We start from the raw sequence: 25641 nt of genomic DNA, 5'->3' as shown, positions 1-25641 counted from the left end.
TGCTGTGTGCATCATTAAACAATAGCTCTTTTTTCATCTATTTGGCTGCTCAAAAATCAAGCACTAATGTGGGCGGGGGGGGAGTGATTAAATACCACCTGGATATTTGAATTATATATCAATTATATATTAAATACCACCTGGATATTTGAATTATATATACCAACTGTAGTTGCGCTAGCCGGACTTATTTTGGCAGAGGTTTCAAGATCCAGAAACCCAGGAAACCAAACAAGGATCCACATTAATGCTGTCCTCACTTCCTCTCCATCTAGTTTTCTGCACCCAGGAATTAGTCATTCTGACAACCCCCCTCCCAGTTCAACCACCCAGCATCCTCCTCCTCCTGCTCATTTACCTGTCTGTACCAAAGTACCGGGTCCACCTCAGCCTGCCGACCACAGTCCAAACCTGCCTTCGAGTCTGCCGTCTCTTTGCCGAGATGGCTTTCGTTTAATTTCCCCTTGAGGCCTTCTAGAGTCTGGCCTTGGAGTTTTGTGGAGTCCTCTAATTTGGGGATAATGACCGACTTGGCTACATCACTTCCTTGGTCCTTGGCCTTACTGAGTCCAGGTTTGACCAGGTCAGTTAAGCTGGGTGCTTTGGTCAGAGTGGGTGGGAGAGAAGCCTTCTGCTTCCACTCCTCCTTCAGGATCACCTCTCTTTCCTTCAGACCCAGGTCCACCTTTTTGTCCAGTGCACGCTGCTGCTGCTGCTGCTCCAGACTCTGGCGCTGCTTCTGCTGATCTTCGTACTGTTGCCGATAGGCTGGGTTCGTGCTGAGCAAGTGGGTGTGATAGCCTTGCTCGCTGTAGCCGTAGGGAGGCACATAGGCGTATTGGTTGTAATACAGGGACTGCATGTACATGTTGGACCTCTGCTGGATGACAGAGGGCTGCTGGCTTGAGGGGCCCAACTCGGCCTTCTTCTCCTCGCAGGCCTCATTCTTCACCTTAACCTCTGGGCTCGGTGGCTCTTCGTCTTTCTTCAGCTTCAGCGCCTGGCTATCAATGGACGTTTGGTTGCTGGGGTTAATGGGGCTGGAGCTCGACTGGGCGTAACCTGGCGAATAGTAGGCCTCAAAACCTGGGTAATACGGAGATTCCTTGCTCTGGGGCTGAGCAGGGAAGAGGGCTTTCTTGGCCCCTTCCTTGGCCATCTGATCAGGGTCCTTGGCCTTCATGCTCTCCAACTTCCCTTCCCCATCCTCCCCGGCGTCTGAGATGTCGGAGTAGGCAGGGCTATTTGTCTTCACGGAGCTGGCTTCGGCCCCATTTTGGGTGACCACATGAAGGGGAGTCATGGGCTGGGCGGGAGCCGTACTGTCTAGCCGGCTGGTCCCTCCGATTGACGGGCTTGGGGCATTGTCAGTGAAACTGTAGATTTTATCTGCCTCGGCCTTGATGCTGGCCAGGCGGCTCTGGTGGGGGTCAGAGGAACCATTGAGGAGGCTCTCTCCCTTCGCCCCGAGATCGCCGGGCTCCCCGCGGAAGGGACTTTTGCCTTCCTCAGCCCGACACCCTTTCCCGGGGGTCAAGGGGCTCTCCACTTCCTTGGGTTCCTTTTTTTTCTTGTCTTTCTTTTTCTTGTCTTTGACAGGGGTCAGTGTTGGGCTGACGGCGAAAGGCTCGCCCATTACCGTTGGCTTAGGTTGAATGGGCTTCAACTGGGGGCTGTTGGGCATGGCCTGCACGACAGTCGTGGTGAGACCTGTGGAGGAGCCAGGGCTAGCAGCGGTGAACGTGGCTGCCTGGAAAGTGTAGATCTGAGGGGGGATGGCTGGGGCGATGGGCCGGGCAGACTTGATGCTCTTGGAACTGATCTTCTCGGCCTTGATGCCGACCAGCTTTTTCGTCTTTTCTTTCTCCCCGGTCCTCTTTTCTACAGAGTCAAAGCCGTCGTTGCTCGTCTCGTCAGGTATCAAAGGACCATCCTCAGAACCGTCATTAGAAAGAGCACCAGAATCGGGATCTCCTTCGGCAACTAATTTCTTCTTGCAAGTGGCTTTGAGGTTGAACTTGTTGGATGGCGAGGGACTGTGCGGTTCTATCAGCCGCACTTTGGGCGTCGTTGAGCGGGCTGGGGAAAGGGAGCCCTTCTGGCTCCCGGAAGCACCGTTGCAGCTGCTCAAGTCAGCCGGAAGAGAGGGGTCCTCTCCATACTCGCTATCCCCATCGGCCTCAGGCTTGCTGTCGTCATCAGTATGCGCATGGGCCTGGTGATACTTGAGTCCATTAATGTGCTTGTATTTTTTGCTGCAGTTGGGATGGGGGCAGTCAATGAGTATAGGAGAGGGACAGTTCCTATCCAAAATGGCAGGCTCCAGTTTGATGGCTGTGTTGGCTGCTGCCACCGCCGCCGCTGCCGCCACAACTAAAGGTGTCGTCGTTGAGCCCATGGAATTTGTGCGGACTCGTTTGCTTCCCTTGGAGTCCTCAGAACTGGAATTCACTTCCATGTCAGAGAGAGGCTTGCTCTTTCGCTTGGTCACGGACGAAGGGCTGGCCTTGACCTCTTCCGAAGTGCCACTGGTGGGGAGGCGGTGCTCCGAGGAGTTCTGGCTTCCTCGGCGTCCTTTGCTGTTGGTCCCTGCCCGAGTCTTGCTACTGTTGCTGGAACTTTTGGTATCCGTGGCTGCTGTGCTTTCGGCCACTGGAGGGTTGCTGTTGGGACGCACACGCTTGCCCCTCCCACGGCCATTCCGCATCTCCAGGTCACTGGTGGGAGAGTCACAGAATCTAGGAGGCAGCAGAGCAGAAGTTAAGAATAAGCACTGAGTGTAGCCCTTGAGCCATTCTCTCTCTCTGCAAGTGACTCTCTATCTATCACATGAGTGGTTAGAGTACTACAGGCTACTTCTGCTGACTGCCACCTGCCTGCAATTTGGCAGTTTGAATCTCACCAGGCTCAAGGATGACTCAGCCTCCCATCCTTCTGAGGGGGGTAAAATGAGGACCCAGATTGTTGGGGGCAATAGGCTGACTCTGTAAACTGCTTAGAGGGGGCTGAAAAGTGCTGTGAAGCGGTATATAAGTCTAAGTACTTATTGCTATTGTTATCTCCCAAAGCTATAAGGTTAGCACCAAGGCAGTGGCGCATCCTGGCTGCTCGTATGAGGCAAGCTCAAACCTGAGTTTGCCAGCTTTGAATACCTCATCTCTCGCATTCAGAGACAAAGAGAGGTTTCAGAGTAAGCACAGTCGCCACCTGACAGTCGTTGAACAATCCATTGTCTAACCTTTCCCAACTCCCTCTTCGTAATTCAATAAAGTCACACACAACAGTTCAATCGGCTCAGCTGAGACACAACACTGATTGGTTTCCTAGGCAGAAGTTGCCTCACCAGCTTCCCACGCAAAAATGAAAAGGCTGATTACCCAAGGCAAATTCCCTTCAAAACCTGTAGCTGCTTGAGTTCTCATGTCACAACAATTTTTTTTTTAAAAAAAAATGGTGGTGGACTAGGACATGCACTGCAAGAGGAAGAAAGGGCACAGGCTGACAGTTTCTCAATATTCCCTAAAATTAGAGCATTTTCTCTAGCAGACCCCACCCTCCCCTTGCCCCTCCAGCTCAGAAATGAGCACATACTACCAGCATGCAGTAAGAGAGTCTCCTCATCTGGGGTTTTACCTGGGTGGTGCCCAATCATGCTGTGTGCAATCCAGTAGTGTTCCCACATATGTCTTATTCCTCCAGGTAACGTTCACCACCAGCATGCCTGTGGAGCGGGGGGGGGGGGGAGGAAAGAAGAGGAGGATTGTGAGTGAGTTCCCAGGTCTTTGGGGGCAGAAACATTTTCCTATCTTTTTCTCAACCACAGTACAAAAATATCCCTGCCAAACAAGTCGGAACAAGTGTGGGTGGTGACTAAAATTCGATGTAGCTGCTCAAATCTATTCTGTGTAGCTAAGTCAGCAGGGGAACCTAGACCAGGGGTGTCAGACTCGATTTCATTGAGGGCCGCATCGGGGTTTTGTTTGACCTCAGGGGTCAGGGTGGGTGTGGCCAGCTCGACATCACTCGTGCCGGGGTACCTGTGGTGACCTGAGAGCTCTGCCAGTGAAAATGGACTCCCGAGCTTCTTTCTCAGATGTGACGGCTTCCTGCAAATCTCTGCCAGTGAGAATGGAGCTCGGGAGGGCTCTCTGCGGCTCTCCCAAGCACCATTTTCGCCGGCAGAGGCACCATGGGCCAGTCCTTTGCTGTTTTCAGGGCAGCCCCGCAGGCCACATCTAAGCACCCTGTGGGCCAGATCTGGTCCCCGGGCCTAGAATTTGACACGCCTGACGTAGAAAGTATTTGCTTTGGGCTTCGTTACAACTTATTTCTTTGATATAGGAAGATCCTCCCCGCTCTAAAAGCTACTGATGGCAAAAAACTACAGACCAGACTCATAAGGTTGTTGAGTTTGCCTAAACATAAAGACACTTCTGCAATAAGGACAAGAGAATGGCAAGGATGGATGCCATCACTCGGAATCAATTTTGACTCAGAAAGCATTTTTACCCATTGACCTTGATGGGGGTAACGTAAATAAGAGATATTTTTTGATCAAGCCAAAAAGCCAAGCTGACTCAGCAATTTTTTCCCGTGTTCCATCAAGTGCCTTTGGAAGCTTTTAGAACACAACTCGCAATAAAGCAACTGGTAGTGAGGGAAAGCATCCCCAACCCTTAAGACGATAGTCACTGTGTCTACTAATTGTAGTGAGTTTTGCAGATAAGCTTTTCCTGGTACAGACTTTAATTATCACTTAGATTATCTGGGGACACCTGCTGTATATTCTCTGCAGTGACAGATGCTCTCTGGATTACTCTCTAGAATTGAAGAGCAACCCCAGAATTGGAGACCCTAACCGATCCCTTATCCATATATAAATCCTTAAACCATCAGCTTTTCAATCCTGGTGCGTTTATACAGTTATTTTCAAAACCTTATAATAGAAGGCCTAATAGTTTGTCTAGTTCCTTAATTAGATTTTCATTTTATTGGATCAAAGTTAGGCTGCGAAAGCGATATCATGCTTGGCTCTGCTTTTCTTCATTCAGCGCCTAGCAAGCTCTCTTGTGAGTGAGTCAAACCAGTTCTTCTCCAATGTAATATGATGATTAGCCATGTTTACAGTAGACTACTTACATTTCTCTTGTGGTTTGCCGTTCTGGGATAACTGCCTTTGGGGGTGTGTGTGCTCTCTGCTGAAGTAGATCAGCAAAAGCTCCCTTGGTTGTTAAGAGTAATAAAGATTGGGCTAATGGGGGAGATAATACAACCCCCTTCCATAAATAGGGTCCTATATTCTTTTGGTGCCAGTATACAAACATGGCATCTCATCTAGTCTCTATATTGCCAGCCTTTCCTAGATTACTGTTCAAAAATCAAAAGTCTCATAATGAAAGACGAAGCACCCCCAGCCACAAGTTTCCCGTTATCAAACAAAAGCAAGCAAGGAAACAAACAAAAATTGAGTCCTAGTTTTCATTTACATACATGGTGCTATATGTTATGATCCATGTGCTGAAAACTAATTTTCATCTGAGCCATGTATTATAAAATAAATACACTTGTTTTACTAATAACAATCATCTACCCTTAGAATTTTCGGTTTCTATGCTGAAGATTTTAAACAGGGTCTTTGTCAGAAAACAGCCACGTCCTATAATATCAAGCCATTGGTAGAATTTAACTCAAATGGACATTTCTTCCAATGACTATCGCAGGTGTGTTTATGCAGCTCATTCATGAGATGCATCTCCTGCAAGAATCTGGGGAAGCAATGCGGGGAAACCTCTAACTCAGTGGTGGCAAACTTTTTCAACACCGAGTGCCCAAATCGGAACATGTGTGCATGCACGTGTGCCAGAGCCCCAAAGACCAGCTGACCTGCACGTGCATGCCTGTTTTTTTGACTGTTTACAGGCTGTTTTCTGGACTATTTTGAGGCTGTTTTCCGGGCCGAAAACGGCCCGAAAAACAGCCTGAAAACAGTCTTGGAAATGGCCTGAAAAGAGCCCCCAAATGGCCTGGTTTTGGCCATTTTTGGGGGCTATTTTCCGCTGCTCTGGTGCCCACGAAGACCAGCTGGCTGGCATGCATGTGCACGCTGGAAACCAGAAGGGCAGCTGGCGACGGCGTGCGTGCCCACAGAGAGTGCTCTGGGTGCCACCTCTGGCACGCGTGCCATAGGTTCCCCGCCACGGCTCTAACTCTTTGGGCAGAGTGGGGAGAACGATTTAGAATGGCTGAAGAATGCAGAAAGACTCTAGGAACAGAAAGATCAGTAGCACTACTTCAGTTACCACCTCTATTTTTAGAAGTGAACTATCTAATTAAAAAACTAGTGTCTCTCTCAAGCCAAATCCTAGTCTAAACCTCAGAATTCTCTTTCTTTGGACAAAAAAAACCAACCCAAAAACTTCCGAGATATCGGAAACTGACATTAGCATGTTCTAATATTAGCCAGAAAAGTACGGAAAGGAAACAATATAAAACCAGAGCATCTTCCAGGAACTAAGGTGAAACGAAAGCAAGTTGGACCACATTTAAAATATAAAGCAATACTTATCTTTAAATGAATACTAATGAGCAAAAGTTGTTTTGTATATACTTTTCCATGTTTAGAAAACGTCTCTCTTCTCTCACCAAAAAGCATCATGCTTTATTAACTCACACTCGTTCGTACATTAATAGGAAATTACTGTGTCTGTACAGCAGTTAATGATTTCCAGACCTCATTAGCCCCATAAGAGTGGACGATTACCAGAAATGATGAGAAGGTTATCTCAACATGGCTGTAGATTAAGATTAGGTTGCCTCTGCTTCAGCTTCTGTAGTATTTCACCCTGAAAAACCTTAGAAGTTGCAAAAGTTCATTTTGCAGGATTGGACTGGGAAGATAATGGAAAATTATTCCTTCATCATGAAGCAAAGCCCATGTGGATGTTGCAGGCTTTTAAGTGTGCTATGCAATACATATGGGGTGACTTTGGGCCAGTCCCTTGCTCTCAGCCCAATCTACCTCACAAGATTGTTGTGGGGGAACACAGGAAGGAATATTGTGTGTGTTCACCACCTTGTATTATTTGTAAAAATAATAAAGGGGGATATAAATAAGCTAAAATAAACAAAATTCTCTCCAATGAAACTCTTAGGCAGCGTTACACTCAAGTTGTAATACAGCAGGGAAAGGGAAAGGTTCCCCTCACACATGTGTGCTAGTCGTTCCCAACTCTAGGGGACGGTGCTCATCTCCATTTCAAAGCCAAAGAGCCAGCGCTGTCCAAAGACGTCTCCGTGGTCATGTGGCCGGCATGACTAAATGCCAAAGGTGCACGAAGCGCTGCTACCTTCCCACCAAAGGTGGTTCCTATTTTTCTACTTGCACTTTACCTGCTTTCGAACTGCTAGGTTAACAGAACTTGGGACGAGTAACAGGAGCTCCGTTACGCGATGCTAGGGATTTGAACTGCCGAACTCCCGACTTTTCTGACGACAAGCTCAGCGTCTTAGCCATTACGTCCCTTTTACATCAGGGAAACAGGGATATAAATTTGGATAATGGGCAGATGGACTTACAGACTTAAGTTCTATAATTCCAGGATGGATTTGGGGGTGCGGGGGAAGAGGCCAATGGGGCAAACCTTGTCTTTCCTCTTGAAGTGACTTAGAGGGAAGGCGGGAAGGGGATGAGCAGATTTCCCCTCCTCTCCGTTCACCTCGCCTTCCTTAGAGAGAGCGCCTCTTGCTGACTCGTAAGGCTGCCAAGATGACCCTCCACTCATCCTAACGCTTCTCTCTCTCTCTCCCTCTCTCTACGTGGGGATGGATCTCTCTTCCTGCAGGTGTCAGCATCAAGCAGGAGGCGCCAGCTTTTCAAGGCAAGGCTGCTTTGTACAGTTTCACGCTCGGGCTTCACACACTGCTTTCCTGCAGAGCCTTACAAGTTAATTGTGTGGCAATGCGCCAGCAGCTGCTTCCATCTCAGCGCTGGCAGGTCAGATTAGGAAGGACGTCCTGGCAGCTTGCCCGCTGCCATGATCACAGGAGAAAGATGAAGAGCTCTGTAAAGCAGAGACCTCAGTGGTGGTTGAACTCAACCCCCCCCCCTCCCGCTTTTCCTTTGCCTGCTGCTCTGGCAACCAAACAAAGCACAAGACTAATTGTAACTCCTGCCTGACACACCGTGTCCTAGATTTAACCTACCTCAATCAATCATGCACACACGGTGGTGGGGGGGGGGGGGGAAACCCCTCCCAGCAAATAAATGCGGAATTATTTTATGAAATGGAAGGTGATTTGCAAAGCAGCCTTTTAACCTGTCCGCCTCGGAAGAGCTACCTATCTTTGCTGGAAAAGAAAGCCGGGGGGGGGGGGGAAGGGGAAGAACCATTTCCTGCAAGCTCTTGCATTTAGGAGACAGCGATGAATAATTTTGTAAAGCAATACAAGATTAAAAACTTGATTTTAATAGGGCCAAAAAGAGAGAACGGTCATCCCCAAAAGTATCTAGTAGTTCAGCTACTGAGCCGAAATTATTTTGTGTTGGTAGAGGCTGGTTTGGTCAGATTTTCCAAAGTGCAGCCATTTTATCACTAGGCAACTCGGGGAGAGAAAGCTGTGCCCATTTGGCATTTTCCAAACTACAAATGTACCGCTTTCTTACATTATTATGATTACATAGCTGTAACTCGGAATTACTGGCTAAGACATTGAGCTTGTCGATCAGAAAGGTCCACAGTTCGGCAGTTCGAATCCCTAGCGCCGCCTAACGGAGTGAGCTCCCATTACTTGTCCCAGCTTCTGCCAACCTAGCAGTTTGAAAGCACGAAAAAAAATGCAAGTAGAAAAATAGGTACCACCTTTGGTGGGAAGGTAACAGCGTTCCGTGCGCCTTCGGCATTGAGTCATGCCGGCCACATGATCACAGACGTCTTCGGATAGCGCTGGCTCTTCGGCTTTGAAACGGAGATGAGCACCTCTCCCTAAAGTCGGGAACAACTAGCACGTATGTGCGAGGGGAACCTTACTAGCTATGATCTGCCAAAGAGTCACTTCTCTTAGGAGAATTAATTTCTCCAAAATTCAAGGGGTCATTTTTATTTCAAAAACTTTTCCTTTCATCCTGTGCTTCTGTTTGTGACCTTGTGGCCACGCATGAAAATCAGCATCATTAAAAGAGTCTTAATGAACCTATCCCACTTTGTCAATATTAGTTCAACAGGGTTTTACTTCCTCTTTATTTAAAGAAAAAACATTTGCCCTCTCATAAAACTCACATTCTTTTGTGTTCTTTCAAGTTCAGGTTTCACTTGTTTCAACCATGGCAATTTTATTGTGCATTGCACTTACTGGACTGCCAGCCTAAAAGTTCAAATTATTTTTACAGCGTCCAGCTCTGACTACATGAACATTGTGTATTCAACTTCAGTACTGGACTGGATAATTCATTCCTCCTCTTAATTTTTTTCTTAAAATAGCCACAGATCTTTAGCGCTACAAAGAGAAACAGAAGTGTGAGAAATGTTGTTCTTTCTTTTTATTAAGTATTCTCTTTCACAAATTTTACGTTTTCCCACTGCCTTATTACCACTGAATGCTATGGAGTTTGGGAACATGGATTTTATTTAAGAGAAAAGACAGTAGCTCCAACGATGGCTACTGATGCTTTCAAACTGGCACAGAGACTGCAATTTGTACACCAGAGCTCCATCGCTAAGTTTCAGCTCTTGGGGCAGAATTTAATTATGCGAAATTCAAAGAGCTGGCCTGCTATAAGCTTACAATGGCAACAGCCTCCCTCTCCTTTTCTTTCCACTGGGGACTTGACAGAACAGCCTGCCCTCTTTCAGAGAAAATGTATACCTCTCAAAACAAAATAAAAAAAAGGGGGGGGAGAAGAAATATTGCAATCCAAAGTGCTTCTCATCCACCAGATAAAAGGGAAGGAGAGAGATTTGGAGGAAGAGGCTTCTGATGGCTCCTTTGTGCAGCAGCTGCTGTTGCCATGCAGTGATCCTTGTTGCTATGAAGATCTGTGTGTCAGACAATGGGCTCCCCCCCCCCGCATCTTAACTGCAAGCCTCACTGCTATTGGCTGAGACATTTCCCAGGTGAGTGGCAATGGTACTTCAAGCCTTAGGTTTTGAAGGTGGCTGAAAGGGGTTTGCCTCCAACCTGGAGCAAGTCTGCGGCCATCAAAACCCCTCCTCCTCCTCCTCCTCCTCTTCCATTAGTGGCTCCGCTCCAGATGGCATCCATCACAATTAAAGAGGAAATGGGAACCAGGCGGCTGGCAAGGCCGTGAGTTGGAGGGGCTGCGTTTTGCTATAATTAAATCCATTAATGATCTCAGCAGATCAGAATTGCACGTAACAGAATTAGGGAAACTGCTACGATCGCCCTCTTAAATGTCTTTACAATATATCCTTGCTGTTATTCAGCATAATGCATTTCTGCAGGAGGCAGGTGAGCAGACCAAGCAGTACTGTACTTAGAAGTCTGTTTGCTCAGCGAAAAGAGCAGATGGCCACGAAAAAGCTCTCTATGGAGCCACAAGGACAAGTGGTACAACTTGCACAGAGGTCAATAATTTCAGACAAGACAAATTTAGCCGCTAAGAACTCTGAACCGGTGCTTGTTTACGCCCTTAGGAAACATTTCCATCCCTTTGCCCTTCTGCGTGACCAGGGGGTCCTTTAGACTCAATTAAAGGAAAAGGGGACAAATGTCTTAGTTAATTTGACTTGTAATCAGTTCAGATGCAAGAGTTCTAATTTACCAGAGTTACCAATGAACAGCATGGTTAATTATTATACTGGAAACTATGGCTTCAGCAAAACTTACCAATGGAGTAGTCTTTAGTGCTGAAAGTGATGTCTAATGTCATGTGTGAACTACCATATTTTTCAGAGTATAAGACGCACCGGAGTATAAGATGCAGCAAGGTTTTCATGAGGGGGAAAAAAAGTTTTTGCACTCTGCAAACCTCCTCAAAACGGTCCATTTTTCGCAAAAATGGGCCCGTTTCCCCCCGCCCCAAAGGGCGTGAATAGGAAGCTTGAGAGTGCTCCTGGGGTGGGGGTCAAAAAACAAGCAAAAAATGGGCTTGGACAGCCTTTAGGAAGCTTATAGAGTGCTGCTGGGAGCTGGGGGGCAAAAACCAGGCCGTTTTCACTCATTTCTGCCCTCCACAGCTCCCAGGAGCACGCTGAAAGCCTCCTAAAGGCTCTGCATGGCCATTTTGGTGAAGGGGGCGGAGTTTCAGGAGGCAAAAAATGCTGTATTCAGTGTATAAGACGCACCCAGATTTTCAGCCTCTTTTTTGAGGGAAAAAGGTGCGTCTTATACTCCGAAAAATGCAGTAAGTCTCTGGGTAAGTAAGCTCAACCATGCAACAATTGCATTAAACATGTTCACTTTGCTGCCCAAACACTGATGTTACTAGTGATACTCAGCATCTCAAGGATTGTAGAGACAGAAGATTTTAAAAAAAAAATTCTGCTTGCTCATCTAAAAGAGACTTTGCCACAAACAGCAAAAATAAATGAGCAAGGATTATGGCAATCTGTTTTCTGGCTTGGCATCATATATCACATAGGAGAAGTACTAAACTTCTAAACATCAATCTGCTAAACAACTAATTCCCACAAAATACTATATTATTATTATTATTATTATTATTATTATTATTATTATTATTATTATTATTATTATTATTATACAATTGTATCACAGCGGCCAGTTGTTTCGCCGGATTTGGCATTGGTTACTAGTCGGGCCCCACCCAGGGGCCTAGGACGTCGTAACGTATTTTCGCAATATGCGTGCAGATCCAAGCAGTGCGGCTTTTTGCATTTGACTGATGGTGATTTTGTCAATTTTTAACTGTTTTAAATGTAATTCCAGTGCTTTTGGAATAGCACCCAGTGTGCCAATTACCACTGGAATTACCACTGCTGGTTTGTGCCATAGTCGTTGAATTTCGATTTTTAAGTCCTGGTATCTTGCGATTTTTTCATGTTCCTTCTATTATTATTATTATTATTATTATTATTATTATTATTATTATTATTATTATTCTCTTCCTTCCTAGTACCTATCTCTTCCCTCTTATGATTCTAACCATGTTGCTTATACCTTTAAAATTTATATTGTATTATTTGTTTCTTCCTTTGCTTATTAGTAACCCATGACTATCACTAAGTTGTATCTTATGATTTTTGATGAATGTATTCCATTTTTTTTCTTTATGTACACGGAGCCTATGGACCAAAGACAAATTCCTTGTGTGTCTAATCACACTTGGCCAGTAAAAAATTCTATTCTATTATATCAGGCAAAATTGTAAATCACCTGAAATCCAAGTACCATTGTTAATTAGGCAGCCAACGTCTTGCCCAATACACAGTTAGGAAACACATACAGCAATTGAATAGTTCAAAATCGATCTAAAGGATGCAAAGACTTTGTGGTGAGGATTACATTATTTCTCTGACAGTATGAACCATGGCACAGCTGGAGTAATGTGGCAGACAAGAACTCTGCACGTTTACTTTGAGTGCAGGCTAAAAATAGTTAAGCTGCAGGAATCACAGAATAACCTCTAGGCACAATCTGAAATTACAGCTGTTCTAGAAAAGGGTAATTCTGCAAACGCATTAGAGATAGCAACAGGCGGGAAAGGAGGACTATCATTTCATCTGCCTCCTGAAGTAGTTTGCTCTGAAACGTGTGTAAGGTGCTCAGATCCTGATCAACACACAAACCTTCTTGACAATTTCAGGAGTTCAGCTAGTGCCATGATGCCGGACCTGTGCCACACGTGTCACAAGTGGCACCCAGAGATGGCTCCTTGCGTGCCCGCAGGAGCCATCTCTGCGGGCATGCGAGCCGTCGCCCAGATCAGCTCCACTGCGCATGTGTGTGCCTCCCGCCAGTTAGGCTGATTTTGGGTCTCTGCTGGGAGACGTGCGTGCATGTGTGAGGGAGTACGCACACGTTTTTGGCGTGTCCACCCCAAGCCCCGTTTTTAGTCCCAGGAGGCTTCAGGGAGGCCTGCTAGCACCAAAACGGGGGACGCGTGCGCATGTGTGTGGGGGGGAGGGAAGCATGCACATGCATGGGGGAGCATGGGTCTCTGTGTGTGCGTGCATGTGAGCTTTTGGCACCACTGGGCTAGGATGATGGAGCTTGGGTTTTTTAGGATACAGGTACCAGTTCAAAACCTGACCACTTTGACAATGGATTGGCCCTTCCTCTCATCAACAGCCAGGGAATCAATATTTGGAACTGCTACTAACAACAAATAGTTAACTCAACACCTTAACTCAACACAGCTTCTAACAGAGCTATCAGATGGTAAAAGTAAGAACTGTCTGGCAGGGTCACCTACTCATTAGAATGTTTTTAAGTTATAGTGAAATAGAAAACAATCAGAGGAAATCCAAATACACCCGAGATGATAAAGCTGAGTGATGGTTTCCCCCACCCCTCCCTGATCTTTAATCAGTCAGATTCTCCCAGAAGCTCCTGGAGATACAAGCGAGCGGGCCAAATAAGTTTGGAAAGAACGTTTGTCAGCATGTCTTTGTCTTTCCAAATTATAACCTCTCAGAATCTGTCAATTCCACTCTGACTGGCATCACATCAAAATGGATCAGTAGCAGCCAAGGATATGTATTTTGCATCTCCACAAGATGCTTCTTTTGTATCACTCTCTCCAAAGATAATTGACTACCTCCCAATTGTTCCTGGCTCCTTGCCAAGGCAAATCATACCTCTTCAGAAGTTTCTAAAGGGGTAGCGGCATTAATCTCTTGCAGCAAAAGCAAACCAAAAAAAAAAAAAGAAGAGTTCTATGGTATCTCAAGAAGACATTTTTGTGGATCAGAGTCTGCTGAAGACACAGTGGAAAAGCTGGTGGGAGAGGACATTCTAGCTTAGGAAACAAAGGAGGGCACTCATTCATTTTTGAAACGGAAATCAAAAGTTTCTCTCCAATTTAGAACATTTGCACATCTTACAAACAGTTTACACTGCGTTCAGAGGCGCAAATATTAAGAGAGTTTAAGCTGAACAATGACTTGGAAAGATGGCTTTAGAAAATGCAAGGCTTTAAACAAAGGACTGATTCATGAATGAAACGAAGCTTCAAATCAATGCATTCATCTTTTTGACTCTAGAACATGGAACCATTGTAAAGCATAGACACGTGCAAGCCTGCAACTTACAGTGGTGGTGTGATCTACTACGTTATATCGATAAAGTGGCGAGCACTGGTCTAAAACAAGTATACTAAAGGACACCTACCGTCTTCTGTCTCCTGCCATACGATGCCTTCCAGATTAACGCTGGTGCCAGGTTCACAGGGGCCCAGGCACTCTGGTTCAGTAGCTAGCGCCACATCACAGGTGTTCACCCCTACAGAGCGAGTGCGTACCATTATCTGTTCACAAGGTGATGAGATATCACTGTTAACAACGGGGACAAGAAGATGCAGTGGTAGCACTGCAGGGGTGGACACAGGAGACTCCATCTGGAAAAACAGAAAATGAAGCAGTCACAACTGAGGCATACCAACGATTGAGGGGCCCCTGGGTCCCACCACCACATACATCTTCCCACACTGGGGCTCTTTCACAAGTCCTATACTTGACCTTACCTTCACGAATGACTGTGGTAAGTTCTTACCTAGCATATTTATCAGTGAAGGACAAACAGGGGTGTCCAACCTGGATGACTTTAAGAGCTCATGCTGGCTGGGGAATTCTGGGAGTTGAAGTCCACAAGTCTTAAAGATTGGACACTTATGCTCTAGACAGCCTGACTTGGCCATTAGTCTGAAGCGGTGTAGGGTTTCCTACACCTAAGCAGGAGGTTGGACTAGAAGACCTATAAAGTCCCTTCTGACTCTGTTATTCTAAATTTTGACTAGCTGTGGAAAAAAGCTTTCCCCAAGAACACCTCCTCTTAGTTCATGACACAACTATGTCCATTCTCCAGCACTTGCCTCTGGGCTAAGCTGCCAAACCAAAGGATATTCATTTGGAGAGAAAAAAGAGAGAGATAAAAATCTAGGCAGACATGTTTATTTACGTGTTGGAAACATTTAGAGAGCTGCCTGTTTTATATCAAACTCTGGGCAGCTCCCAATGAAAATGCTTCATGCACGTTTATGCCTGAGTTGTGCCCACTTTAGACATCGGGTAGGATTTTAATAGGGAACAAATGTTCCTCCTTGATAATAGTATTCTTACACCTAGCAAACTAGCATCATAAACACATACAACTTTATCATTGACACTCTAGGCCAGGGGAGTAAAACCCAAGGCCTGCGGGCCCAATCTGGGCTGTGGGGTGCTTAGACCTGGCCCGCGCAACCCCCACTGGAAATAGTGAAGGACTGGCTCCATTTTCCCTGGCAGAGGGCTGCCGGAGGATCCCCTCAGCCCTGCCTGGGCCACAACAGGGGCTCTCAACACAAGTGATGTTGAGCTGGCCATGCCCACCCCAGCCATGCCCACCTGCACGGCCTTCCCGGGCTCTGTTTTCAGCCGCGACGGCCTCCTGCAGCCCTCTGCCAGCAAAAACAAAGCTCCATTTTCCCTGGCAGAGGGGTGCCGGAGGATCCCCTTAGCTCTGCCCGGGCCACACAGGGGCTCCCAATACATGTGACATTGAGGTGGCCATGCCCATGCCAGCCATGCCCACCTGCCCCGCCCCGAGGTCAAACACAACCCTGATGCAGCCCCTCAATGAAATCAAGTTTGATACCCCTGCTGTGGGCTTTCCATCTAAGGGCACATATAAAAGTTCAATCTCAAAGCCTCTGTCTGGTGAAGGATTGGGGTTTCCTATGGAAAAGGCACTTGATGCCTGCCATCAAGTGTCCATATTGTTATTCACCCAACCCAGGGATCGAGCTGTTGCATACAGCGAAGCATTCTCACTCTCCCAATTTAAGCATCCACCAGAGAAAGTTGATAGATTTCTGGGCTGAAACCCGAGCTGCAGTGTAAGAAAGCTGGCTGCTCACCCGGAGCGCACTCCTCCTTCCATAAAACAAGGCTTCCAACTTGGCTATTGTTGTCCCTCACATCATCATCCGCTAATTCGAGAACTCCATGACATGTCACTCTGCAGTTAAGTGATGATCTGAGTGTCTTTTGGGTAAGTGCAGACATATTCCAGCCAGGGAGATAAAGCCTTCAAGATGTCACTCTGGGAAATCTGCCCGCTTGCTGCAGATTGGAGCTTGGCTTTTGGGTTTCGGGTGAGCCCAGAGCTCACATCCCCTTTGCCAAAAGATAACCTGCATCCTCTTCCCCGTGAGCACTGGTGACCATAAAATCAGAGGTTATTTATGGAACACGGCTGCCAACAGCCACACACTCTCATTCAAGCTCATTCTGCTTTTGAACGGTTGCCAGATCCTTGGTTGCTGCAAATTGTCTCTCTCTCTCTCTCACACACACACAGAGCTAAGCACTGTCTTTTTATGAAGCAATTAAACACAGTGAAATGGAGCAAGCTGAATCTTGCATGCTCAGTGTTGCTTGTCCAGAACATCCGAAGAGCATCTATGCATTTTTTTTTGTCTTTTTTCCTGCAAACGTTTTTTTGAGGAGGGGGAGAGTTGCAGCCCTGATTTATTAAACCGCTTCAACTGACAGGTACAGCCATGCCTAGAAGGAGAGGGTAGAATTGTCTTGAAGCCCGCCAGGGCCTCTACTGGGCCAGGAAGAAGGGAAAATGCTTGTATTTATCCTTCGGTGCACACAATCTCATTAAATCTCTCCCATCACATAAGCAATAACTGAGGGAAACAGCTGTCTACCCTCTGGCAAGGTTCGGTGCCCAAGAATGTAGGCACTGCTGAGTTCTGGGAATGGATTTTCACTTCCAGTCAAGTTAACACAGCAGGGGGAAAAAAATCACCCAGAGTGTCACTGCCTGCTTGCCTGCATGAGGCTCTTTCCCTTCTGTGTACATGTTTGCTCTGGACAGCTAGCCAAACAAAGCCGATCTTATCTGATCAACGTTTAATACTGTCTGCCTTTTTAATCTGTAGTGATCGAGCTGGCTATGTTTGTCCAGGCAGATAACAGAAGCTATACCCTGGGTTTTTTTTTTCCTTTCAAGGGCAGTAAGCCATAGCTCAGATGTGCCAGCTCTCCCTGACGTAAGCCCCCTGTTTGCAAGGCGACCGCGTTCTTAGCATAACACAAATCTCCCTCTCTCCTTGAGTTGGCCTATGTGCATTTGTGCACACAAGGAGTGGAGTAACTTACATTTTGCTGTACAGGATCCTTGACTCTGTTGAGTACCCTTGTGGAGGCATAGTGATGTCTTTAGCTTTCTGCTCCGCTTAAGGAGGGCACAAGGAATGAAGGAGAAACATGGTGCCCTGTACTCAGCTAAGCAGAAATTCTAGGCACGCCCAGCACGAAAAACAAGAGAAGTGGAGGCAGCCAGGCCCTTCACCCAAGTTCAGAACACACGCAACCCATTATCGCAGCTTTATCATTGCTAAGATTCCGGAAACAGAAGTCAATCAATATTTATTTGATCAATGTCCAGATTTAACAGAACAAAACCAGATTGACGCAAATAAATACAATAAGGTATTTAACAGTCCATGCATGTGAGGGTTTCCAGGCGAAGGAAGGCTGTATTAATCAAAGATGCCATACCACTTCCCTTCTTAAAAAGAAAAGAAAAAAGCAGCTGTGACAATACTGTAATAACTGAAGGAAGTAATTTTTTATTCTAACGCTACACACTGGATTGATTCTCTCATAAGGGCGCAGTAGGTGGAGTCCCAGCTGAAGGTCAAGGTTTTACCACCAGAGAGAATAAAGGAGAGACTTCTGCTTGCTGTTTGGGGCAGAAGAAAACAAACCTAATCAGCTGCTCCAGGAATCTTTATTCTCTAATCCGGAGCAGATGTTCCTTCCTTCTCACGTATTACAGCAAAACATTTTGGCAAAGAGCTATGGGCAGTCAATTTCCCTTGGAAGATGGAAATTGGTTCACCACAACACTTCCCTGGAGGCAGAGCTGGGGCACTTCTTGGGAGTGTTTAAGAGTCAGAAAAGTTGCAGGTTTTCCAAACTGTTCAGCTGCTCTTCTACTATGAAAGGTAATCAGTACTCGGCAGAAGAACACTAATTGCTGCTCCAGCTTTGCTAATTATCATTTGGTCACGTCTGTAATCTGCATTATGCCACAATGCATAATAAGCAGCTTGCTGAGAACCATCTAATAAGTGAGACGCCTTTATGGGATTTCATATTTCACTCTGCAGTGGAACAAATGTACTGTCATTTATCAGCTGTCGGGGCACAGGAGGAAAAGGGGACGGCGGGTAGCTCAACCTTCCCTGCAGCTTTTGAAAAGATTAAAAAAGGAGAAGAGAAAGCGGAGAGAGAGACAGAGTTCTTAAAAAAAATTATGACATGATACATGCTGCTGACCAATGTACATCTGAAGAGGGGAAAAGGGAAAAGGAGTTGCCTTTCTATAATTGATCAAGTTTCTGCCTTAACCAAGAGTCAAATGAGAACAGGATGCAAATGAGAATAGGATGTTTATCTAAACCAGTGGTAGTCAACCTGGTCCCTACCGCCCACTTGTGGGTGTTCCAGCTTTCATGGTGGGCGGTAGGGGTTTTGTCCGATACTGAAGCACTTTCCTTTTTTTAATTTAATTGAGTTCCCTACTTTATAAATCACCATTACTGTGGAACCGGTGGGCGGTTAGAAAATTTTACTACTAACAGAGATACAAAAGTGGGCGGTAGGTATAAAAAGGTTGACTACCCCTGATCTAAACAAAGATACAGTTTGTGACTATATGAGAGAGTTTGTGACATCTTTAGAACTATCTATAGTATACTATAGCGGTTTTCTCTATATATGAGAGAAAGTTTGTGACATCTTTAGAACTATCTATAGCAGTGGTTCTCAACCTTCCCAATGCCGTGACCCTTTAATACAGTTCCTCTTGTTGTGGTGACCCCCAACCATAGAGGAGCGGTGTCTCGTTTCCTTAGACCATCAAAAATATGTCTTAGGCGACCCTTGTGAAAGGGTCGTTCGACCCCCAAAGGAGTCCCAACCCACAGGTTGAGAATCGTTGATCTATAGCAAAGGCGGGTTGCTCCCAGTTTGGCCGAACCGGTAGTGGCATTTTGGCCTGGGTCGCAGAACTGGCAGCGATCCAGGCTGGCCACGCCCCCGAACCGGTTCCCCGGTCACCATTGCCGGCATGTTGTTTAGTAGTACGTGTGCATGTACAGTTCACTGTAAATTGTTATGTGCATGCGCGGAGAACAATTTACATTGAACTGAGCATGTGCGCGCAAAGCGTGCACAAAGCGAACTGGTAGTAAAACTGGGAGCAACCCACCTCTGATCTGTAATCCTGCAGTATAAGGACTTGCTGCTTTCTTTAAGTCCTACAATAAATAAAGAACTTCTGATTAAACAAACAACACCTCAACAGTGCTCTATGTCATGTCTCTACTGAATACACTCAGCCAGCATTTATGATCTTTGTTAGGAAAAAAATACATAAAGCTTTAGATTTAGTCTGCCTTTAATAGTATATTTTTAAAAATTAGTTGCTTTTCTATACACGTTTTTGTCGTTTTCTGCTCCAGTTCTTTTCCTCCCTTTTTTTGTGTGGCTTTTCCCCTCGCTATTCTAGAACAATAAATAAATAAATAGAAGATTCATATTGGCACTTGCAAAAGTAAGTTCTAGAGAAATGGTGTTATTTTTAAAGGGAGATATCACATTACACAGTGTTTACTAAACACCGATGCTGAAATCTTTCATGAAGAATATTGGTTGCAGAAGTGTAATGTACCTTTTTATTAAACTGCAGCTATGGAGACAAAAAGCAGGCACCTATGGGATTGTAAATTAACTTTAATAATTAGTATACCTTACTCTTTTTTGTTCTGCCAAATGTCGGTTAGAAATTATGTTGCTAATAATTGGTTATTAACTGCCATTATATTTCGATGATGTGATTTGAGGGTGCTCTGGGGATGGCAAAAAAAGTGGGGGGGGGAGGTTGGAAGTGGTATAGGCTGGCAGTTATCCAGCTGCTGTTATAGTGTGCTTTAAATAAACATTCCCCAACTTTTCCTTTCTTCCTGTTAAATGACAGTTATTTATTTATTTATTTTTATTAGATTTGTGTGCCGCCCATCTCATCTAGATGACATGGGGCTGCAGGATGCAAAATGGAATTGTTACATGCCTAAGCTGTCATATGCATATATCTATAATTTGCATTCTGCTGCAGTGCTCTTAACAATTCACTGCAACGTTTTTAGATTTCAGCTTTAATGTGAGTTATAGCCAACTGAAGGGAGAGAAAGCACAGGGCATTAGGATACTATTTGCTCTTTGTAAGAACCAGATGGGAGCATTTCAAGATTAAGTAAACATCAAAGCACCAAATGTATCTTCCAGTGCCTAAAATTTACATTGCCTCCTGTGAACCTAGTCCCCTACAGATACTGTATGTGAGATCAATATTCTCATTAAAGAGATTACAGAGTACATTTTGCCAGGGATGGTAACAATTCTTAGCTTTGGCATTTTTTAAAAAATGATGAAGTTTGAAATATTAGATATAGCAACAGGCAGGGGAGATACAAAGCAACTTTAAAACTGTCAAGGACAGTCAGTCCTTCAGGACGGAAGAACGTGGCATGCCACTTGAATCATTCAATACTAGTCCTAGCGAGAAGTGAATGAAAAGCTGATAATTTCCTGATGGTTACTGAACTATAGATACCACCCCCTCCCAGAAGTGGGTTGCCATTTTTTTTTACTATTAGTTTGGGCGCTGCCATGTGTGACGCTTCTGTGCAGGTGGGCAGAGTCTCCCGCCACCGCTAGTACCGGTTCAGATGAACCAGGAGCAACCCATCACGGTCCCTCCCCAAAACTTGCAAATTTTGGAGTCGTGATCAAATCCCTAAGAAACTGTAAAGATTCAACAACTTTATTCATAATATGAATACAATGTGTATTGCAATGTCAAAAACGCTCATGGCAAAATTTCATGCATTTCCACCCCCCCACTCAATTAAAAGTTAAATGTAGCTCACTTACAGAACATGATGACAAGATGTCTTATCACACCGGCACCTGTGGGTGGTACAAGAGCCGTGCCTGACTCTGCCAAGCTGTGTCTTAAGATGCACATATTCCAACTGTCACTCTCAAGAATACCCTGTACTATCATTCTTATGTATGGCAACATCATCTTACTGTGCGATTTTAAACATTGTGCTTTTATTTTAAAAGGATATGGAATAAAATATGCCTTCATAGATTCTTTTCCTAGCAAATACTTTCTTCCCCAAAGCACAAATAGACAACCCTTAATTAAAAAGAGTTACCCTTTTAAAATCTTATTTACAGCAGGCTCCGCGAACACTTCTACCACATCTCAAGTTGGAATTGTGTTTAAGAGGATACATTTCTTCCTTCCCATAATAAACATTGCAAACAAGATGGGAAATTATTCACATCAAAAGTATGCACTTCTCTATGCATATTTGTTTATTACATTGACTCCAACGTCATAATACTTCCTACAGAAACTGCCAAGATGGTCAAGCACTTCTCATTTTATTAAATAGCTTGTAAATATTACTTAATCAAGGCAAAAGCAATTAGCGTTGAGGTGACCGAATCTTGATAATCAATTTTATCCATATTCTAACAGCTATGTTGATTACCGGTAAATATAGTTCAATATACAAACAGTAAAAGGTGCCTACAATACTTTTTGTGTAAACTACACTGACAAGTAAATGTAAACATGTAGCTTCTTAATATAAAACCGCTATTTAGTATTCCATAACGAAGCTCCAAAATTTAGTTTTAATTAACAGTCATATTAATTTTTAACAGATTGTTGCAAATCAAAGTTAAACATGGGCACGTGAACTGCCAATGTGTGTGTATGTACAGTATGTGTGGATATAGATATAAATGAAAAGCTAACACCTGAATATTGGCTGGCTGTATGACATTCCTACCACATTAGAGTCCATGACAACATTGAAGAGATTACAACAAACATTTGCTTTTTATTCAAGTCTACAAGAGATGGCCTCAATTAGAAAATGATGTTTTTTCCCACGTTAGCATTACCAATATTCCCCCTAGCTCAGGGGTGTCAAACTCAAGGCCCGGGGGCCAGATCCGGCCTGTGGGATGCTTAGATCTGGCCCACAGTGCTTCTGCCAGCAAAAATGGAGCTCGCAAGGGCTGCGGGCGGACCTCCTGGCAGAGGGTTGCAGGAAGCCGTCGCAACCTAAAACAGAGCTCAGGAGCCCATTTTCACTGGTGGAACCCTCAGGCCACCACAAGCACCTCCGACACGAGTGACATCGAGCTGGCCATGTCCACCCTGGCCACACACCACCTGACATACTCCCCCCCCTCCCGAGGTCAAACACAATCCTGATGTGGCCCTCAATGGAATCGAGTTTGACACCCCTGGCCTAGCGGGTCCATCTGCAGACGCTATAAGGAATGTATTTGGAGACATTTCTGTCTCCGCTGTCATATTTAGGGATGATAAGGTCATTTCAGGCAACACATTTGGACCACTCTTCAGTTAATTGGCATGACTAGAGAGTGATCATTTTGCAAACTTTCAGCAAGGCAAAGACGATTTCCACCATCTGTGTGTATCCAGGGCGTGGCCTCCAGATTCTTTTTAAAGCTTGGCTAACAACCCCGGGGTGATTTCTTAGTTGCTGCAACTAGAAACCACATATGCTTATCAGGAACTAGAGCCATCCTTTTCCTCTTGTGTGAGGAGTTACAGTTGTACACATTTAAAGTGTATGTTTGGACTCTCCTGGAAGGCTTATTATATTCCTTGAAAATGTTGTTCTTTGTCCTTCTTGCTTGTAAGACCTATTGCTCCATAACGGTTGCTTTTACGACTTAAAGGAACAGTGTGAAAGTAGCTGCACACCTGGAGAACATACATTTTAACACTGAGTACTGGCTCAATGTTATCGAACACCACCAGGGAAAATCAAAGAGATGGAAAAACACAGTAAAAAGAAAGCAAAAAAATAAGCACAAACTACTTCCAATTCCTAAAAGGGCAGGACAAATGGGTTAGCTTAACGCATTGTCTCTAACTCTGGCTTTTTAAAAGAAATCATCACTGGATTACGAGCAAAGAAAAAAAAATCCAATTTATATTTCAAAAGTGGCTTAACGTTTCAAGCTGAGCTTAACCCAGCACAAAAGATAAAATGCGATGAACAGACTGGCTGTAAGTGAGTCACACAGACTAATCCACGATGAACACAGGTTGAGGGCTGCTTCTAGAAAGAATCTTCTTTTTCTAGTTCTACAAAAAATTAATACTTGAAAACTTTCTTTTATGATTTGCTCCCCATTAACTATAGGTAGTCCTCAACTTACAACAGTGCATTTAGTGACCATTCAAAGTTACAACGGCACTGAAGAAAGTGACTTATCATCATTTTTCACTGTTACAACCGTTACTGCATCCCCATGTCACATGATTTACATTCAGATGCTTGGCAACCGACTGACCTTTATGACGGTTGCAGTGTCCTGGAGTCATGTGAGACACTTTCACCACCTTCTGACAAGCAAAATCAATAGGCAAATCAGATTCACTTAACAACCGTGTTGCTAATGTTAAGAACTGCAGCGGTTCAGTTAACAAATATGGCGAGAAAAGTTGCAAAATGGGGCAAAACTCACTTAACAAATTTCTCACTTAACAATGTAAATTTTGGGCTCAATTGTGAGGACCGTCTGTGTTCTGGAGAGTACAATGTAATTTCATGCATTTCTTATTTCTTGTATCTTCCATTTTCTTTAACTATCAAGTATTTTTTTGAGAGTAAAAGGACTGTACTCACCTCTCCCATTAATTCATTCTCTAGAAAAGCTTTACACAGCTGGAAGCTTATGCTATATTAGCTAAAAAGATTAGCTATATTCCAAACATAAAACCAGGGTTTTATAAATATGTTTGGCAGAGTGAGTATGAGGCCATCCATGGCAACTGCGGTGAGCTTTCTACTGGTTCTTATTTTCACTTCCCCTACCCAGCTGCATCCAAAATAGCAAATTGTAGTTGGTGCTTCAAAGTGAAACTCGGGATTTGCTTCCGATTTATAGGCATGTTGCTAACTGAAGAGAAAAGCATGGTTTATTGATCTTGGTGGAATAGCAAACAATGAGGAAACACGACGGAGGCGCATGAGAAGTGCTCAATTGGTCAGAATACTGAGATATTTATACGCTGAGGGAATGCCTTCTTTAGAATAAATCCCAATGTTTAGATTACTTAAGACAGGCAAAAGAACGGTGAAGCTTCCTGCTCCCCATTCCAGGTGTAAGTAGATTGTACAACTGAGGTAGTATGACAGATCCTTCCACTTTCCTTAACTGGCCACCCAGAACTATGTGTGCGATGAGAAACCAACTAAGTGCAGAAAACGGTTCCAAGGGGAGAAAATTAGAATAACTCCATCCTCTGAAGTATATATATAACTTGCAAGTACTGGGGCATGCATATCATAACAAGTTAGAGGCTTTAATAATTAATAGACTGAAAGAAGATGTCTTTTCTTGCCTGAGGGATAAACAGTTCTGAAATTATGTTGTCTTGCCTACTTAGACTTTAGAGCTCCAAACTTCTTTCTCTACAAAAACTAAGTATAGTATAAATTCTCCTCCAACCTGTACATGGCATGTGGGTTATTATTTACAGCAACACTGCATTGTAATTTGTTCTCTCTGGGTCTTTTACTGGCACAGGGCTCCTTGTGGGCACCTATTATATTTAATAACAGAACAGATTAACAGAGTTGGAAGGGACCTTTTGGTCATCTAGTCCAACCTCCCACCCCCGGCCCAAGCAGGAGACCTTACTACACCATTTCTGACAATGGCAGCCCAGTCTCTTCTTGAAAGCCTCCAGTGATGAAGCTCCCACTACTTCTGAAGGCAACTTCTGTTCCATGGGTTGATTGTTCTCACTGTCAGAAAATTACTTCTTAATTCCCCTATTTGGCTCTGAAATATCTACAGATACCAAAGGTTTTGACATGTGTCACTGCGTCAAGGGTCCCCGAATGGGTTAAAGAGATATTTTTATATTCATTAAACTTTTTTCTTAATTATAAAGAGATTTTAATAGGTTAGTGACATTTTATATTAGAAAATAATATAAAGGATTGAGTTAAAGGACTGTTTTTTTTCCATATAAAGAACAAGCCATGGGAAGAGAAAGACCAATGCAGTGTAGTAAATAATTTTCTCCATTTCATCTGTGTCCAAACATTAAAGCTTGTATAATCTGTCCCTCTTTTAAGCAAGTCACAATGATGGTTTTAGTGTTCATCATCCTGAATGACCTTTACTGGGCTTGGAAATTAGATTAAGTCTATCTTCTACTTCGAATAGAACAGCAGTCATCAACTGGTGGTCCGCGAGAAAATTTTGGCGGTCCGCAGAAAAATTATTTGCATTTTTTATATTGGACTAAATCAGACCCTGGGCTGGATGCAATGAACATTTGTGTTGCTGCAGAGAGTCTCCACTTCTG

The 25641-nt window shown here is 44.5% G+C and overlaps 1 protein-coding gene across 2 annotated transcripts in view; it reads right to left on the bottom strand.

Moving 5' to 3' along the window:
• Positions 1–25641, bottom strand: part of ZNF609 (zinc finger protein 609) — a 70816-nt gene that overhangs the window by 6027 nt on the left and 39148 nt on the right. The window contains exons 1-4 of one of the 2 annotated variants that reach the window (XM_032232755.1): positions 23948–24086; positions 14308–14533; positions 3634–3721; positions 359–2738 (exon numbers count right to left, since the gene is read on the bottom strand). In XM_032232755.1, the coding sequence (XP_032088646.1) occupies positions 359–2738; positions 3634–3721; positions 14308–14533; positions 23948–23956 (2703 nt within the window). In that variant the 5' untranslated portion in view covers positions 23957–24086. Of the gene's footprint in view, positions 1–358; positions 2739–3633; positions 3722–14307; positions 14534–23947; positions 24087–25641 lie in introns of those variants that run through there. The other variant, XM_032232754.1, reaches the window with a different exon arrangement.

The sequence above is a fragment of the Thamnophis elegans genome, chromosome 16 (genome assembly GCF_009769535.1).
Source record: "Thamnophis elegans isolate rThaEle1 chromosome 16, rThaEle1.pri, whole genome shotgun sequence".
In the NCBI taxonomy this organism is placed as follows: domain Eukaryota; kingdom Metazoa; phylum Chordata; class Lepidosauria; order Squamata; family Colubridae; genus Thamnophis; species Thamnophis elegans.
Note: the sequence above shows the minus strand (reverse complement) of the source record. Positions and strands in the feature narration are given on the sequence as shown.